Source organism: Petromyzon marinus, chromosome 28 (assembly GCF_048934315.1).
Source record: "Petromyzon marinus isolate PM22_M1 ecotype Great Lakes invasive population chromosome 28, UKy_Petmar_22M1.pri1.0, whole genome shotgun sequence".
NCBI lineage: Eukaryota > Metazoa > Chordata > Hyperoartia > Petromyzontiformes > Petromyzontidae > Petromyzon > Petromyzon marinus.
In genome coordinates, this window is record NC_133694.1 from 5,802,615 (window position 1) to 5,820,420 (window position 17,806).

The following is a 17,806-nucleotide window of genomic DNA, read 5'->3' on the forward strand; positions in this document are numbered from 1 at the left end:
TTGTCGGCTTGGGCTGTGAGGTGTCCAGGAGATGGCAGTACATACAGCATTGGATTTTTGAATCTGTCCGTGGAAAGCTTCGCTGTATTAACCCCCTCGTCGTATACGTGATGATTTTTTACAATTTTATTTGTGGGAACTGGTTTCCTCCCCACATTGCCACACAGCTGCCAGAAAAATTTATTGTGGCTTTGTTTTGCAAGGTAAATACTGTGGAGGGCTTCATTAACATATACAGTACATTGTAAACGCATGTTCACGCAGCACATTTTCTCTATAACCTCGTTCTTCCACCCGGGAAGACTATTGGCACGACACGGAACGCACGGTTTCTGTGCGGTAGTTTGACGAATTACTTTTTTGAGCTGCGTGGCTGAGCGTTATGGGAAGTATACGTCCGGAATGATACGGCACGCAGCCGCGTACCCTCATCACAGTTCTTCGTCCCGCCATGGGATGGCTGCATGCTGATTTTATAGTGCAGATGTGATTCAAATTTGCATGCCTCGCAATGTATATACAGTAATTCCTCGCTTAACGCATTTTCGCTTAACGTGGCACTTTTCAGGAACGCATCTACTTTTTTTTAAATGAGGAATAACTGTACATTGTTCGTGCATACACTTGGTGGGGATTTTTGTTTTGCACAAGTTTGTAGAATGTAGCAGTTTTCACTGGACATTGTTTCACCCGTCATAGTTTACCGCTTATACATGGGCAGGGTTTCCTAGCCTCTAAAATGTACAATTGATCCGTGTGGTCCGTCCGCCCAACTCACCGCTGAAGCCAGTTATGTGACTTTGAAAGGGTGGTTGGGCTTAGTTGCTTCACGCTATTACACCGGGCCCGTATTAACCAGGATTCATTACGCTTGTTGATTTTGCATGCCGACTTAATATTTCCCACAACTGTGTGCAAGAGCAGAGAGGCTGTTGCACTCCTGATGGCACTTCCATACTAAACGCCCCACTTTAAATTGTATTGAACGGCACCCACCGTATGACAAACTCTGCAGCCTCACCAGTGGTTGCGTTAACAAACGGGGTTTACCAGGTGTACGAAATTACAGAGGGCGCTAGACGGCTCTGTTGAAGTGATAAAAAATGTATGAATGTGCCCGTTTGATCTGCCACAATCTCATTGATCGCGTCTAATTTCATACATATTTTATTTTTGCTATTCATGCGATGAGTTGTAATTTGCATTTTAAACATTGTCCTAATGAATACTGTCGAGTTTTGCATGTGTATATATATATCACAGTCACTTATTTCCTGTTAAAATCCCATTGACGCTGATACCTTTGGCGTAAGGGAGATGTGCAAGTCATGTTTGTGTTGTAGCTGTATTTGATCATTTTGCTGATGATCAAATCTCCCAGAATGCTCCTAGTCTCGTCAGATCTCAGAAACTAAGCGGGTTTGAGCCTGGATAGTGCTTGGATGGGCACCCATCGTGCATTACAAGTGGTATAGGCTGCTGCTGGGGGGCTATGTTGTGGGTAACAGTGTAGTGCAGGACAATCCACTGCCCATATCTTTACTTCTTGCCTTCAGCAACCCACACTGACCAGCACGGTGAAGTATAGTCCAATAACCTCCGTGACCCACATGGCATGGGGGGAGGCCCTTATCAAAGTGCTGCACATATACACGCACGCACGTACGTGTCAATATATTACCACTTTTAAATGCAGCTAAGGATGAGCAGTGAACTTGTGACGCGATGGTAATAATGCATTAAAGTCCTATATGATTTCCTGTTCTCAACATAACCCGTTCTGCCCGTCCGCTGACGCAGTACATCCGCAACTGTATATACGCCGAGACCAACCCAAGCCTCACCATGGTGCACAGCTCCACAATCGCCAAACTCTTCCAGGCCGAAACGCACATGGAGGTCGTGAGCAGAGCTCGTTCAGCCTCCAAGCCACCCTCCCTGCCTGTGAAAAACAAGGTGAGTTTGGTGCATTGGGAGGGGGGGGGGCGAGAAAGGGCTGCCCTTTGGCCCATAAACAACTTCGTTTTCGTAATCAGCGGCAGCATCAGCATGAGCGGCACAAGAGAATCAAATTGGTAGGCGGTCGGGGTAGATGGACTGGGGGGTGGTGGTTAATACTTTTGGAGCATTGAACCGGCACCGTTGAGACTCCCGGGTTGGAATCCAAGCAGCCGACAGTGATTAAACCGGTTTCTCGAGGGTTTGTGATTTCAACCTAATCGCCAATGAACGTATGTAGAAATACATGCTTTGTCGCTTAATTTGGCATATTCCCGCGCTTCAGTTCTTGAGAATTATATTTGTTTAGTTTCCATGCTACAAACACTTGTACGGTCTTTCCTGGGTATGTAAAACGTGTTCTATCTCATGTGGGTTAGAAGCCTAATGAAGTGACGTTAAGAAGGAAGTAGTTCTTGGTATTTATTTCCCATGGCCATTCACTGACATTCATCGCTGCTCGCTGAGGGTTGAAATTGGATTTTTTTTCATCTCATGACTAGCACCGTTTGAATATATTTCTATGTTAAAAAACAAAACTGTGCAAATAAATAAAATGACTTATTCGTCTTGTGGCATTATCCTCGGCACCTTTAAATTATAAGCTGCCTGTTGTTAAACGCCACTGTCCATATTAAAAAATAAGATGGCGGCATCCATCGTATATTGATAAACAAATACAAACTAAATGAGCGTTTGGCCATCGAACATGAATGGTCTGGCCTTAAAAGTATCGCCTATAATTGGTGTCGGCTAAGACCATCTGATCGATTCTGGATATTCGTCTTGTTCCTGGCTGTTTTTGCTTGGCCATTAAGTATAAATCAGTGCTTGGGAATGCATTTTTTAGGTGTTCATCGTATACATATTGAAAACATGCAAGTATGTTAGCTTTGTCATGGGCATTTTAGAATGATAGGAAGACTGCGTAGCCTTCCACATTCGCTTGGTTTTGCTTGTTTTATTCCAACTGTGGGTGAGCCAAATTCACACTGCGATGATTCGGTGGAGGGTTACGAATCGACTGCAGAATCATTTCGTTAAAACGTGTCGGTGAATGACAGCGCCTGCAGTGGCTGTAATATTGAGAAAAGCCGTTTCCATGAGAAAAATGTCAGAACATTGATTCTTACACGTGTCGTTTGAGTGATCCATCATGAGCTTAGTAATCAATATTATATAACGATTTGGTACATGGTTCCACTACTAACTGACCCATACCTCGTTTAAAATACTAACATAAGCGAACATTCGAAGTGGATTAGTGTGTCATACACTTCACTTGGTATACATATATGAATATATCTGTTGAGGGTTATAAATCTTTGTACGTACCCAGGTTAAAACTAAAACATATTGCAGGTGTGAGTGTGATGTGTGGAGCGTTCTACTTCCTGCTTATGTCACTTAGTTTCTGGGAACTCCTCTGATAGACTGTGCTGTATCAGGCTCACTGAGAGTCAAACAGCCACCTCTTAGACAGACACGCCTGCACATTCCAAAGTGTGGTGACCTCTCTGGGAGGCTCAGCTTACTGTTTTAGAGGAAACACAGCTAACATTCTTTGCTTTTCTTTGTTTCTTTAGGGAATTTTTGTTGTTTTATGATAATTATTTATTATTCAGATGAGCAGTGAGCATTGAAGCAGTGCTCAGCTCCTGTTTTGTGCCCTGAGCCAGTGGTAGAATTTCCACATTCCAGTTGTGTGGCCAAGCCTCTCTCCATAGCACAACCACTATTGACTTCTCCACGAAGTGGTACTAATTTGATTGACCCTGAAGGGATGATCCACTGAGTCAATTTGCAATCAGGATGTGAACTCCCCAACCGTCTGCTTGGCGAGCCCACTCGCTCAACAACCGAGCAACCTTCAGCTATCACGAGCCACCAATGAGGCCATGAGCAAATCATATTACTTCACATGTGGACCACACGTCTATTAAGTAATGGATGTGAAAAGCTGGTTGTTATCGGAGGTGTTGAAACTTAGTGTTTTGCGATTAGCTTTGATACGATACGGTGACTGGTGAAGTCTTTCGACTCTCTAAGCATGGGGTCGTTTAGAATTTCAACTCTATCAAGGGTGCTGTATTAATTAAGCATTGCATGGTCTGCTCCTCTTGCGACTCAATGAATTGTTGTCATCTGAGATCATGGTTTGTTTCAAGAAGCAATGCTTTTTTATTGTAATGAATTCAATATAATTGACATTTTATAAGGTGTCTACATGCAACCGCATATCCAAACGTTTTACAGGACACAAAGAATGAAAGGATTGGGGTACAATGAATGTAAATGGATACGGAAAATAAAATAAAGTTAAAAGAATACTATATATTAGCCATATGCACATTAAATAAAATTATTCTTAAGTGACTATAGTACCTCTAGTGGCTACATTTTTTGAGTGATCCAGTTACATGGAACTTATGGGAATCATAAAATAATCAATTGTTTTATGTTACATCTCTACATTCATCGTCAATGTATCTGGCCGGGTGGCTTGGCTGTAGAACGAGCCGCTCATAACCAGAAAGAAGGTTGTAAGTTCAAATCCTGGTTGGGGGTTGGCTCGTCCCATCATTCCTCCAGGGTTGATAAAATTAGTTTAACTTAGTGGGGAAGTCAGCAGTGGTTGTCCTCTAAAGAGTCGCCCCCAGCCATAGAAATATGGAATTTCCATCACTCGCTCAGGACTGTAAGCAGGAGATGAGCCACCACCTCACTATTAATTTGAGTAGACATTCATTTTGACTGACCGCCATTGTAAGAGTCGATTTTTAATTGATAGATCATTACATGTCTGGTAATAATCCACGATAACTTGATTAATAGCAGCTAGTTTGTGCTTATGAACAGTTTTTACAGTAGCTTAGATGGGACCTGGCCTCTTAGCATTTATATCTTGGTATTTATGAGGGTTTGATCAAACTCTGACTATGACTACATCACCCGGAATGTGCCCAATCTTGTTTATGTCCTGGAAGCTTTGCAGATATGAGGTTGGTGGACAGTGCTTGCGCGGGTAACCACTGTGCTTAACAGATGGCATTGTGGGCATCAAAGCGCAGTGCGGGGGACATTTTTCGTTTTTCCTGTATTCCTCTTCTCTCACAGCTCTGTTCCCTGCTGTCACCGACTTGCAATGTCCAGTGCGGGGAAATATGGTCAATTATCCCCCTCCAGACCCACATGGCATGGAGAGACTCTCATTGGGCAGCAGATTGTCAAAAGGGCTGTACATGTACACAGTGAAGCTCCGGTTTGATCGAGCACAGTTTATGGCTGAACGTTGCGGAGACCTGTGTTGGTGTTGGAAATAATTTGTCCGTATAGCACGTCGACTTTCGCGACCAATATTTTTCATTATAAAGGTTTTATGGGTTAGATCGTGTCAACATGAATGTGTCGTTAACCCACCACCACCCGACACAGCCAGTTAGTAAAAGTTGTCACGGACACAAAACGTGCTGGAGAGTAAACTCACAACATTTACAATTGGAGTATGATGTTTCACTGGTGATTACAACCCGCTTCATCATGCAATTTGCCATAATCGTGAAGTCTTCCTGTTTTGGTCTTAAATAGAGTAAAGGCAATGCCATCACTGTGAGCCTATCAGGTGTACAGACCAGAGAGGAGTTAATATAGAATTTGTCATTTGGATTCTGAGTGTCTTCTTGGTTCCTCTCCCCAGCAAGCGGGAGACCTGCTGTGGTCCATCACGGCACCTTACCAGATCACCCTGGTGAAGGCCAGCAAGGTGAACACTGACGAAGCCATGAAGGTACCGTCCCCCCTCCCCACCCCGCCACCGCCGACCCCAATTCTCACCCTGCACCGGTTTCACTCGTTTCATGCCGCACTCACTTCCATAACCCACTGGAGGAGTTGAAACGGCCCGCTCAATCACGGAGAATTCTGTGCCCCTCCTGGCAAAAGCGGCTGGGGGGGCCTTATTTTTGATAGTCGCAGCCTGCATGTCACCTTTAAAAGCCACGAATTAAGAGAAAGTATATGTCACATTAGAGAAAAGCCCCCCCCCATCCCTCTCGGAAATGTGTGCCCGAGCTGCACCAGAGTCCTATTGGTCCCAGTTTGGACTCATCAGCCATCTTTGGACCCATGGATAAGGAAATTGATGGAAAGCCCGGTCAGCCTCATCTACGAGATGTTGCCGGCGATGTTAGAGTCCAGGTGTATTTGGTAAATTCCAATTTCGTAAGTTTTAAACAACACGCAAATGTGTAAAAAGCACTCGGCCTTTGTGCATAATGCAAAAACCATCATTTTCTGAAGTGCATTGTGGTTCTCTTTCAGGAAACGCTAATGTTTTTTTTTCTTAATGCACAAAGGCCGAGTGCTTTTTGTGCACCTGTTCGTGTGTTGTTTAAAACCTATGGCTTTCCAGCCTGCACTATTTTCGTTTATGATAGGTTATTTTTTGTTATAATCGTTTACAGATCTGATTGAAATTGCAAGTCATTAAAAAATATTCATATTGTACAAATGATAGTTATGCAACAGTAGCCCGCTGACGTCGCAGTGCGATAGCTATTGTAAGCGACGCGTATGTGGCGTACTGGATATCCAGAGACCAATTAGTGATTAACGTTTTGGAATGCCCTGCTAACTTTGATGTTGCTCGTTGCCTTTCATTCGTCCGCCTGAGCAGTTGAAGCGGTAAGTCGGCGCGCTCACAAGAGGCTTGTGAATTGTATGTGCCCCATGTCCATGGCCATCCTAAACGAGTTATTGCCATCGCAAAGAAACACCGTTTTTCCATCGGAGGCGCTTGCTACCATCGACACAAACAATCCAGCTGTTCTTTTTATCCTTTATTTGTGTTTTTCTTTTGTATTTTTTGGTAACCCAGGTCACTCTTGAAAATTAATGTTATCCTCTGGCCTCTTGAGTTCTCACCTGGTTAAACATAATAAAACTTAAACTTGAATCTTTCAGTGCTTTGAATCTCATCCTCATCTGCCTGGATTTTTGTATTTTTTTCTCCATTTGGTCACGTTCACAGCAAGAGCCCTTGTCAAGTATCATGTGCATTGGAGCGTAACACTCTTGAACATTATCAGAAAACATCATACATTGGCCAGCATGAGTGTGCCGATTTCTCTAATCGCTTAAATCTCCATTACCTTTCTTTGCTCTTGGCAGTAGAAACGGGCAGTCACATGTGTAAATTAACACAAGACGTTCCTGGCAAGTGTTGCCAACAATTCTAGTGGCATACAACTTTTCCTCCCGGTGCGTATCGCACTCGGTATTAAACGAAACATTTAATTGATGCCCATCGTGCTTTTGTGCACGTGAATTAAATGCAATCGAGCGATTTGAGTGTTACCATCATCCATGTCACTGTTTATCATTCGATCCTTTTATTGTCCTGTTGAAAGATGTAAGCCTGTGCGATAACGTTTAGGTCTTGTTTTCAACTAAGAGCAGTGAGAGCCTCACTGGGCTTCGAATGCTATTGTCCGGGAGGGGTGTGACTCATGAGTGTAAATATTTATGGAGTATTAGGACTTGAACCTGAAGCACCTGAGGCTCAGTTGGCAGCTAGGTAGAGGTACTCGGCAGACAGGTAATCCCTTTTTTACGCCTGTTCACACACAATCTTCCACTGCACACTTGGGCACACGCGCACACACAAAACAAAACATTTCACACGCTGCTTCACTATATACGCACGCGCACACACACACACACTGGCCGGCTGAAAAACACTTTGCGCACCAAACAAACGCACACGTGTACACGCATGCATACATGCATTGTGCAATCGCACTTACCCACGCATGCACACACATACAAATGCACAAAACAAACCATTTGACACCGCTACTGCACAAAAATTTGCACGCACACTCAAAAACACTCCACGCGCCGAACAAACGCACCCACGCACCACCTCGCATGTCGCAAACACACACACGGCGCGCACACGCACACATTCCACAAACTCTCTCCGTCGTAGCTGGTGGTGAAGGCCGGCCTCTTCCACGGCTCGGAGCTGCTGAGCAAGACGGTGACGACCTCCGAAGTGCCGGCCAGCGCCGATCTCGCGTGGAACGAGCGGCTCGAGTTCGACGTGCTGACGGGCGACCTGCCACGCACGGCGCGCCTCTGCTTCGTGCTCTACGCCGAGTTCGAGGGCAAGAGCGGCCGGCGCGGCAAGGCCACCAAACCCGACAAGACGATGGGCAAGAGCAGCGTCGGCAAGCGTGCTCGTCGCTCGGTGAGCGAGGGCGTGGTGGTGGTGGGGGGGGGGGGGGTTCTGAAGGGGGCACGTGCTCACGCGTGCCGCCGTTTGCCCTGAGATAACGGCCCAAGCTGCCCGCGACCAGGGAATTTGCCCAGTCTTGACAGATCTTTTTTTTTTTAAACTGGGTAAGGCCCACTGAGCTACGTAGCTCTTTTTAAGGAGCGACCTGGCCACAAATGGTAGCCCAACAAAAGTGGCCTACCACGTGGAAATCGACAGCAGCCAAATACCCTGAACGCATGTTTCTAAATGTGGAGGGAAAAACCGGAGGACCCAGAGAAAAATTCCACGCGACCACGGGAAGAAGATGCAAACGTCTAACATTAAAGCAGGCGTCAGCGTCGGATACAAACCCACGACCTGTATACCAGTCGATCAAAGATAACATCTAACCATCGAGGCGCCAGATAACATCTTGGAAGCGAAGCAAGGTTGAGCCCCGATCGTGCTGGGATGGGTGGTAGCCCATAGTATGAGAATAGCTGTCGGCTGCTGGGGGCAATGTTGTGGGCAGAATAGGGAAGTGAGTAATGAAGGTTTTCGTTGGGTTGGAGCGCGTAAGTATACATAGGTCGTTAAACCCGGCACAGCCAATTTGTAAGGATTGTCACGTAAACAAAATGTGCCAGTTAGTTACTACTTTAGCACGCGGGCTTGAATAATATTGTTCGTGAAGTCCTACGTATTATAGGGTCGTGCAGCAAGATCCGTTGTGCTGTACTATGCTCCGACATCTATGCTCTGCACCATCAACTGACACTGGCCAGTGTGGTGAAGTGATGGCCAGTATCCCTTATGACCTGATATGGCATGAGAAGGCCTTCATCCAGAGGTGGATTATACTGGTAGGAACGAAGTTGTAAACTGAGTGTACCAGCCTGCAAAAGATTAATGTGTCCGTCCGTCCGTCCATCCGTCCCCCGTCCGTCCGTCCCCTTTCAAAAGCCCCATACTACCGTATGCCGGGAAACAATTCCTCATTTTAAAATGCAATTGTCATTTTTCGCCCCAGCCCTTAACGATTTTATGATACATTGCTCCAAAATGAGCAGATTTCAGTCAATAAGGATTTCACCATTCCATTCCTCTACAGGCCCAGCCCTTAACGATTTTATGATACAGTGCTCCAAAATGAGCAGATTTCAGTCAATAAGGATTTCACCATTCCATTCCTCTACAGAGGTTAATTTGTCCGAAGAACCCTCAACGATTTTGAGGGCAAAAAGGTGGGAAGACGCTCTCAATTTGCACAATTTTACATAACAATGTCATAAAATTGCGCAAAATTCCAATGTTCCTACCAGCCCACCCTGCAGGGACCTGTTACATTGCAATTTTTCTTATTAATAGCCAATTGGGATCCCAATATGTAGCTGAGCTGCATAACCAGTTAAGCACCGATTGAGATCAGAAATCTTTTTTTATGAAGGACACCTTGGATATTTTCTATTGTTCTGTTTGTTGCCCGGCAAATCAACAGCACCATTGCTGTTGCTTCGCACGGTGCAAGTCAATTTACACTAGACACATCATTGATCTGCAAAAAGCTGTGTACACTGAGACCCCGGTGACTCAACTGCTTGACACTTGAACCGAACGTCTGAATTTGTTTTTTTCCACTACAGGACCTTCCCATTGCCTGGGTGAATGCGATGGTATTTGACTACAAAGACCAGCTCAGGGCCGGGGAGGCCGTGCTCCATACATGGTCATCCTTTCCAGGTTGGTGCTAGCAAGTCGGCATGCTTGGCTCGCCGCTAAGAGCCATTTCCACATCAAATCTGGCTGTCCTCCTGACGACGCTAGTTGTAAATACTCGCGAAACATCGTACTCGTATTGTAAATGTTTGTGGATTTGCTCTCTGACACACCGGTGCGCTGTACTGGTAACGAATTGGCATGTTCAAACCCAACTAATTGGCTGTGTCGGGTGGTGGCGGGTTTAGCGACACATTTATATTTACGCGATCTAACCTAAAAAAAACCTGTATTATGCATTTCCACATGTTTAGCAAGCGCAATACCTCGTGCTGTGGGCTTATCGCCAACGAAACCTCGCAGCAGTTGAGAATTATCCTCATTGCGCTTGTGAAATTTCTGCCCTTGATTCCCCAGGGTTTGGCGACGCTGAGAGTCAATCCAGAGGCGCCAAAAATCACGCTGAGAAATGCCTTTGTTTTGTTCAAGCATAGTTGCTGAGCACAGGCCAACGACTAACGGCGCTTTCAAAGTTTTACTGGAAAGCACGTTTTTGAATTTATCAAGGTTATTATAAAAGCTTTTGGGAAAACAGAAGTTGGGGGGGAATTGCAGGGTCCAAGGAGTTGTGACCTGCAGTGTAGCAGTTGAACGCATTTTTTTTTATAAGATGAAACAATGAGCGAAGTTGCCGACACGAAACAATCCGAACATACAGGGCGTCAAAATGTGACCGCATCTCAATACGCTGCATGCAAACGGTGTGTATATATATCTTGTAGAGGCAGTCCGTTGTAGGCAGTCCATCATAGCGCTAGAATGGAAAGTCTTGATGCTGAAATTGAAAAAGGGCAGGGAGTCGACAGCACTGATCGCTGGGGGGAAGGGGGTTCTTGATGATGGCGTCGACAGAGGAGAATGAGTAAAGGTTCACTGGAGGATGCAATATGTTACGGTTGCTGTGGAGAGCAGACATGGCGTAGATATGTACGTAGATATGTACACGTAGGATTTTCCTGACGAACGCTGTCAAGGAAGAGCAAGCACTCGCTGGCAGGCAGTGGTTTCCACTGGCAGCTATGTTGACACCGCCGGAGAGGGCATTAGAATATGAGCAGGCGCTGGAACCAGATTTGGATATTTGTGCCATGTGACCCAACTGCTGTGGAGTTACGTGACCATGTCCAGTCTCAGTGCCTCTTAAAAAACCAATATATTTATTTTTAAGCCACATACCAAAATGTTACAGTTAGTTTATAAGTTTTGTAGTGAGGAATTGTGTAGTTTTGAGAGGGCAGTTTTATTCACTGCATTTTTGGAGGCAGTATACAGCTTAGTTTTATTGCCTTTTATTGCTTTGTGTTTCCTTCCCGTCATGAAATTGTCATCACGATAATCGAGTTAGCTTGTGTAACTGTATACAGAGTGTCAATTGCCGGCGCTTTATTCCGATTTGTGTTCATGGTGTGGCAAGTCGAAGTGTGATTTTAATTTTAAGCAGCGTTTTTAATTCTGTGCACAGCCTGCTCATATTAGATCCATATTTGACCTTGAAAACAAATTATCTCTCTAAACAGTGCAGTGGACACAAAAGACGGGGACACTGCCACCTTGTGGAGTGTTGATGCTCTTTCACATTGTATTTCCTTCACAATCGTATGAAAAATCTAATAGCATGTAAATGTTTAGTTTTATGCAGCATCGTTCATGCAATTTGCATCTCACAATCGCTGAGGAACCACAGACGAACTGAGCTGAAAGGTAGCCAGACGGTGAGCTGGTGTCAACAATTACCCAAGCTCTGATGTCCTCGATATATCAAGATGTTTTTAGGCAATCTATGAGTGTTTCTACATGCCATTCATTGTTTTATGTGATTAAGTTGGAGTTATAATATAGAGGCTAGAAAGACGTAATTAGATGTACATACATGCAGAGACTAGAAATTATTTTTTATACGTATATAAAAATGTAAAGAAGATGATCGATCATTGCCGAGTGAATGGACAATTTAACATAATCATTCACGTGCAATAGGTAAGTGAATGGTCACTGTTTTAAAACGTGGGAGAAAGCTAAAACTATGGTTATTAATATCAGGTGTGCTTGAAATGGGAATATTGATTGAGAATTTAGTGATGAGACGGCCTCAGTAACAATGTGTGCTGTGAAATTAGATATGCAAGACCTGGAAAAAAGTTTACATTTGTTCATCACACAAATAGCTTATTGGGTTACTCTTATTAAATGGGGAGTTGAGAAGTGGCGCAGTGGTTAGCACACTTCGCTATGAAACCGATAGTCTGAGTTAAATTTCCAGCCACGGCTAACAACCGTTGCTGCGCAACCTCATTTCACCCATCCCTCGCCGACCAGAGATGGTCAAACCACGCCCATGACAGACACTGCATGGGGGGGGGGGGGGGGGGGTTGGTCCTTCATGCACTCGTACGATCGACATAGGGCATGGGTACATCTTGCGCAGGCGATTTCTAAATTCCTGGTAACAATGAACATTGCCTGCGTGGGTGGTGGGTCTTAACCACGTCCGCGTGCTCGTGGTGCAGATGACATGGACGAGGAGATGCTGAACCCCATGGGCACTGTGCACACCAACCCCAACACGGACAGCGCCGCCGCTCTGCACATTGCCTTCTCGGAGTACAGCAAAGGCCCCGTCTACTACCCACCGTTTGAGAAGGTGCGATGGCGTACACGTGTACATTTTAAGAAATTAAATTTGCCCGTCGCTGGTCCGGTCTGTTGTTGACTTAACTCGCTTACGTAAATGGTGCTGTAGAGAAGTCAAGTTAGGGCCTGTTCTGGCTGGAAGGATCCAGAAAGCCATGGTGTTGATGATGAGCTATGTACAACTGACGGCCTTGGAGCGAGGTCATAAAAACTGATCAAACATTTTCACCTTGATAATCTTCGGTTTATTAATGTCTAAATCCTCTGTACAATCGTTGAGTCTTCAGAGCGAGAAGTTGTTTTGTGAAAAGAAAAAACGAAGAATCACGTAGGTAACGTGTGGGGTAATAATCGAGTCCCTTGGGTGACACTTAAACCACTAATTTTCGTAAGATTTGTGCATCACTTTTCTCTTGTAGGCGGGGATGCGCCGTGATTATGAATTTGTCACCAGCGCGTTTCGCAAACCTGGGTTAGCCCGGGTGACAAATGCAATCCATGCCCTGATTTACATGGCCGATTTGGTGCCAAATTAAAAGTAAAGACACATGCCGGTTATCGTAAAGACATGCGGATACAATTTACGGATGCTTTCCCAGAATAATGATTAACTGGGTAAACGTGCGTATTAAAAAAAAATCCATTTGCAGGCTTGCGGATACGGTTGTCTTGGATTTTTATGGGTGTGCGACGGTTGTCGATGTCATAGCTAGGCCTTTAACCACGTCGTCACTCACGATGCACGCCCGATCGCGTGGAGATACAGTAAAACCTTAGATTGCTAGCATAATTGGTTCCGGAAACGTGTTTGTAATCCAAAGCACTCGTGTATCAAAGCACTCGTATATCAGTTGTGATCACGTGACGCTCGGCAGACAAAAGCGTATACGTACTGCTCGTATTGCAAGACCTCGCTCGTTTATCAAATTAATATTTACTCAAATGTTTTTCTCGTCTTGCAAAAACACTCGCAGACTAAGTTACTCGCAATCCAAGGTCTTACTGTATTGTAAACTAAGCAGGTTTAGGCCTGTACAGTCTTTGGATGGGTAACCGCCATGTGCATTTGGTTTTCAAAGGGCAGTGTGGCTGTGCTGCGTGGCGGTCAGTAGAGGGCAGTGCAGAAATAAATGATTGTTGACGTGTAAACTACTCTCTCGCGTCTTTACTTCCCATCATTAATGTATTGAGTTTGTGTTACTTGTTTACCACTTTCAAGGCAGTTTCACAAATTCATAAATTATATTGTTTTAGACGAAGTGATATTACAACTTCATGGGAGCATCGTTGATTGGTGTGCGGTTTATCGGAATGAAGTGTGTGTTCCCTGGATAGCCTCTACTCAATTAATTGGCCTTTTGCAATGGCAGATGTCTGTAAGGAAATTCCAAAAGTATTGCGAATTAAATAATTGTTGTCTTTTCTCACCATACCACAGATTATTGAGAAGGCCGCTGAAGTGGCCAAGTCAACTGATATGAAGAATGGTGGAAGTGGGGTAAGCATTGTGCATGCACCCTCTGCTAACACAAAGATCCTCTATATAGCCTTAACAGACTGTTGGAGGAAAGTGCTGTTGGCGAGCACCTATGAAGGCCAGCATGGCACATAAATTGGGGTTAAGTAGCCGTTACCACACCCGGCTGCATTTGTCTCCCCATTCACTAACGTTTATACACCACATCAGGTCGTCATTTCATGCTGAGTCGACCTCGAGGAGGCCCAGGACGATTGAAACATTCGCCGCTGTAATTGGTCATGAGCAGGAATCAAACTCGGGTTGCTGCTTTCGTTGCGGAGCGCGCGCGCTAACCACTACGATACCGCTCCCCATCGGTTAATGCACACACACACCCACAATGTGTGGAGTTGAAGGGACGTTAAGCGTATTGCATAACTGTTTCTATTTTTATTTTACTAAATATGTTGGCTTCGCTTGGTGTGGTCATGGTGCATAGATGAATGTTTCCCCATAGTTTTAAATTCTTGTGATATTTCAGTAAACATCAAAGGGGCGGGGGGGGGGGTGTTTGGAGATATATTCGGGAAGAAGATCGTTTCCTTTGCTCATCGTGAACACAGACCGCCTGTGTCTATTACTTAATGTGTGCTGCAACAGTGGAATTTACGCTTTTGTAGAAGCATTGGGGGAAACGGGCACAAAATTAGAAAATTATGTGCCTTCATAGCAAGCTGCCAAATGTAATTTCCATCACCATTTTTCATGGCTTAATCACGATGTCTTCGACAACAAGTGTCACTTTGTGAGAAGCAGCATTTAGAATGTTTATTTTGGACCATAGTCACTTGGCTGTGGTGGTACTGTGTCAGTTGAGATGCTTTGAGGGAGAGCTGTGCATTTTTGAAGATGAATTGAAGCAAAGCTGGAAATAATACCACTGATGTCTGCAGCACTACTGATCGTCCTTTGTTTGTAAATAAAGAGCCACAATCATTTATATTTTTTATGTTTTAATACAGGGTTTATACCTTGAAGCCTGGGATGCCTCGTGGCCTTTCACGAATTACCGTTTTGTTTTTTTCTGAAAAAAACATTTTTCATTTTTGCTGTTTTGACAGTCGCTGGGCATGCACCGATGATAACATTGATTCGTCAAGTAAAATTCGGTTATAATGCTCGTGATACTTGCATCGACTCGTGCGTGTGAAAAATTCATAATTTAGGATGTGGTATAAACGTCACCAACCAGCATTGACCAGTGTGTGGGCAAGTGTGGTAAAACAACGTCCGTGACTGACAACAGTGTATGGAGGACGTCCTGCAGCAGTGGGTTGACAAAGGGCCATATACATGGTAGCTTGCTGCTACTGGACAGCTGTGAAAAAGAGCTTCATGGCTCATCAGAATGATATGCAAATTATACAGGGGGTGAGGGGGGAGGGGTAGTAATTCCATTATTTTAAGACTGTAATGTTGAGCTCTAGCCAGTCTGTTTAGCAGAGCAGAGGCAGACAACTACCAGGCCTGTGATTCAACATATATTTTCACACAAGTGCAGTTTATTCAAATGAAAGTTGTTTTTTAAGTTTGCATTTATTTAAGTACAGCAACAAAGTAAATCTGAAATGAGAGCAAAAACTACTGCATTGGGGGAGAAATCGAAAATACGGCACAAACATGAATCAGCATTGGAGAAAATACATATCCTGTGATGTGCGTTGACTCGGACAAATAACTTTTAAACTGCTCATTGTACAAAAAAGTTGCAGACGTGTCAAACGGATTCAGGGTAAACATTTAAATCCGACGCGTAACAAAAATAAAATGTCATATTACTCGATCTACGCGCATGTATTTTTTTATTCGAATATGCTCGTATGCTCGGCTGTTTTCGCCTCCTCAACGGAAAATTCGCAGGGTCTCTTGGCGCTCAGAACTCTCCGACTGATGCCACCCCCCGCTCCCCTCACCCCCGCCTCCCCTCCCGTCTCATGCCGTAACAGGGACGAGCTTCCAAGTCGCACATGCAGCAGCTACGCGAGATCTCGGAGCGCGAGTCCAACTCGCCACTCTTTGAGCACGAAAAAGACTTGGTGTGGTTCCTGCGGCTCGACTGCCGCGAAGTGCCGCAGATCCTGCCCAAGCTGCTGCTATCCACCAAGTGGGGCAAACACGAGGACGTGACCCAGGTGCGCGTGAGTGTGTGTGGGGAGCGATAGTGTAGCGGTTAGCGCGCTGCGCTATGAACCTGGCGACCCGGGTTCGATTCCTGCTCACGGCCAACACCAGTGACGATTATCTGAACCGGTCCCGGGCCTCCCGTAGGTCGGCTCAGCCTCAAATGAGTACCTGGTGCGGTGTGTAAACATCGCCACTAGGGAGATAAAGGCGGTCGGGCGTGGTGTTGGCCACCCACCCCCTCGTGCACCGTTCCGGCCTTCATAGGTGCTCGCTAACAGCACTTGCCCCTACAGTCTGTTAAAGGCTATATGGGGGATCTTTGTCTTTGTATGTCGGGCAGCAGGTGAGAGTCAAATCTCGCGAATTCATCGTAGGAATCCACCTGGGCGTTAATGACGTCCGATCTTTTCTCGCCCAGCTAGCCTTGGTTCATAATCAGAAAATTATTTTGATACTGGAAGAATCCGATTCGCTAAATCTTGACTTAAAGCTTTCGTTATTGCAGAAATTAATATTCTTGAATCTTTCGGTAAAGTCAGGAGACGACCGCTTGCGTTGATCGCAACGTCGTAGTTTTCTGTTATTTTTTATTTTCTTTGAACCTATCTAGTTGACTTTACCGAAATACCCAAGAATCCAATGAGCTATAAAGCTCTCTTTCACAGATGGGGCGGGTAAGAATGTTACAACAACAAACAATACAAAAACACGATAGTCATGCAAAGTACAGGAAAGGCAAACAAATCACTCAAAAACATACGAATAAAACTAAACCATCCAAATCCTACCAATGCAAATCCCACTGAGGTGTTAACTCAGGCCTACCACTGCAGTGTCCCTTAGTTGCCTGCCGATTTTCCACGAAGGATGGATGATGAGTGGGCATGCGGTCCCTCACCCCCTATCCCTTCACTTTGTGCAAACGTGCACTGCCGTGTACTCTCTGGAATTGCTTGCTCAATATCGATTGGGACTCGCAGATGGCAGCGAAGGCGACAGTTGATGAGCCGATGGCGATCACTGTTCAATGTCAGGTTTTGCCAACTTAAAAAAAGAACAAGCCTGCATTTTTGGAAAGGGGATTTTATTTCTCTCCCATATTTTCTTCGAATTGCTCATCCAGTTACAAGCGAACCGGCGACAAAACATACAACTTTTTCGGTTAATCAATAGAAGCATGATTACATTCCAGTTACGTTGCCACTGGAGCCTTGTCATGAAACAAAGTAACGTCCTTCAGAAACTCTTTCAGCCCGGTGTTGCACCATGCGGAGGACAACCCCTTAGCGTATTTTTGTTCCATCTGCGGTTGGATTTGTTGCACAACGCTATGCGCAACGCTGTGCGTGGGTTTTCTACGGCAATTTTTTATTTCCTCCTCCATGTGGAGTAATAGTCTAAAAGGAACTGGACAAACAAACCACGTTGGAATTTTGTTCAAAATTATCCTTGATGCAAAGTGAGGCATTTCTGGTAAAAAAAAAAGATTTTGAAGACGC

General features: G+C 44.9%; 1 protein-coding gene across 1 annotated transcript in view; it reads left to right on the plus strand.

The window, feature by feature from the left end:
* Positions 1–17,806, plus strand: part of PIK3CD (phosphatidylinositol-4,5-bisphosphate 3-kinase catalytic subunit delta) — a 75,950-nt gene that overhangs the window by 33,791 nt on the left and 24,353 nt on the right. Inside the window, exons 6-12 of the mRNA XM_032962238.2 lie at positions 1,801–1,956; positions 5,696–5,785; positions 7,988–8,248; positions 9,901–9,997; positions 12,541–12,674; positions 14,103–14,162; positions 16,130–16,315. Of these exons, the coding sequence (XP_032818129.1) occupies positions 1,801–1,956; positions 5,696–5,785; positions 7,988–8,248; positions 9,901–9,997; positions 12,541–12,674; positions 14,103–14,162; positions 16,130–16,315 (984 nt within the window). The remainder of the gene's footprint in view (positions 1–1,800; positions 1,957–5,695; positions 5,786–7,987; positions 8,249–9,900; positions 9,998–12,540; positions 12,675–14,102; positions 14,163–16,129; positions 16,316–17,806) is intronic.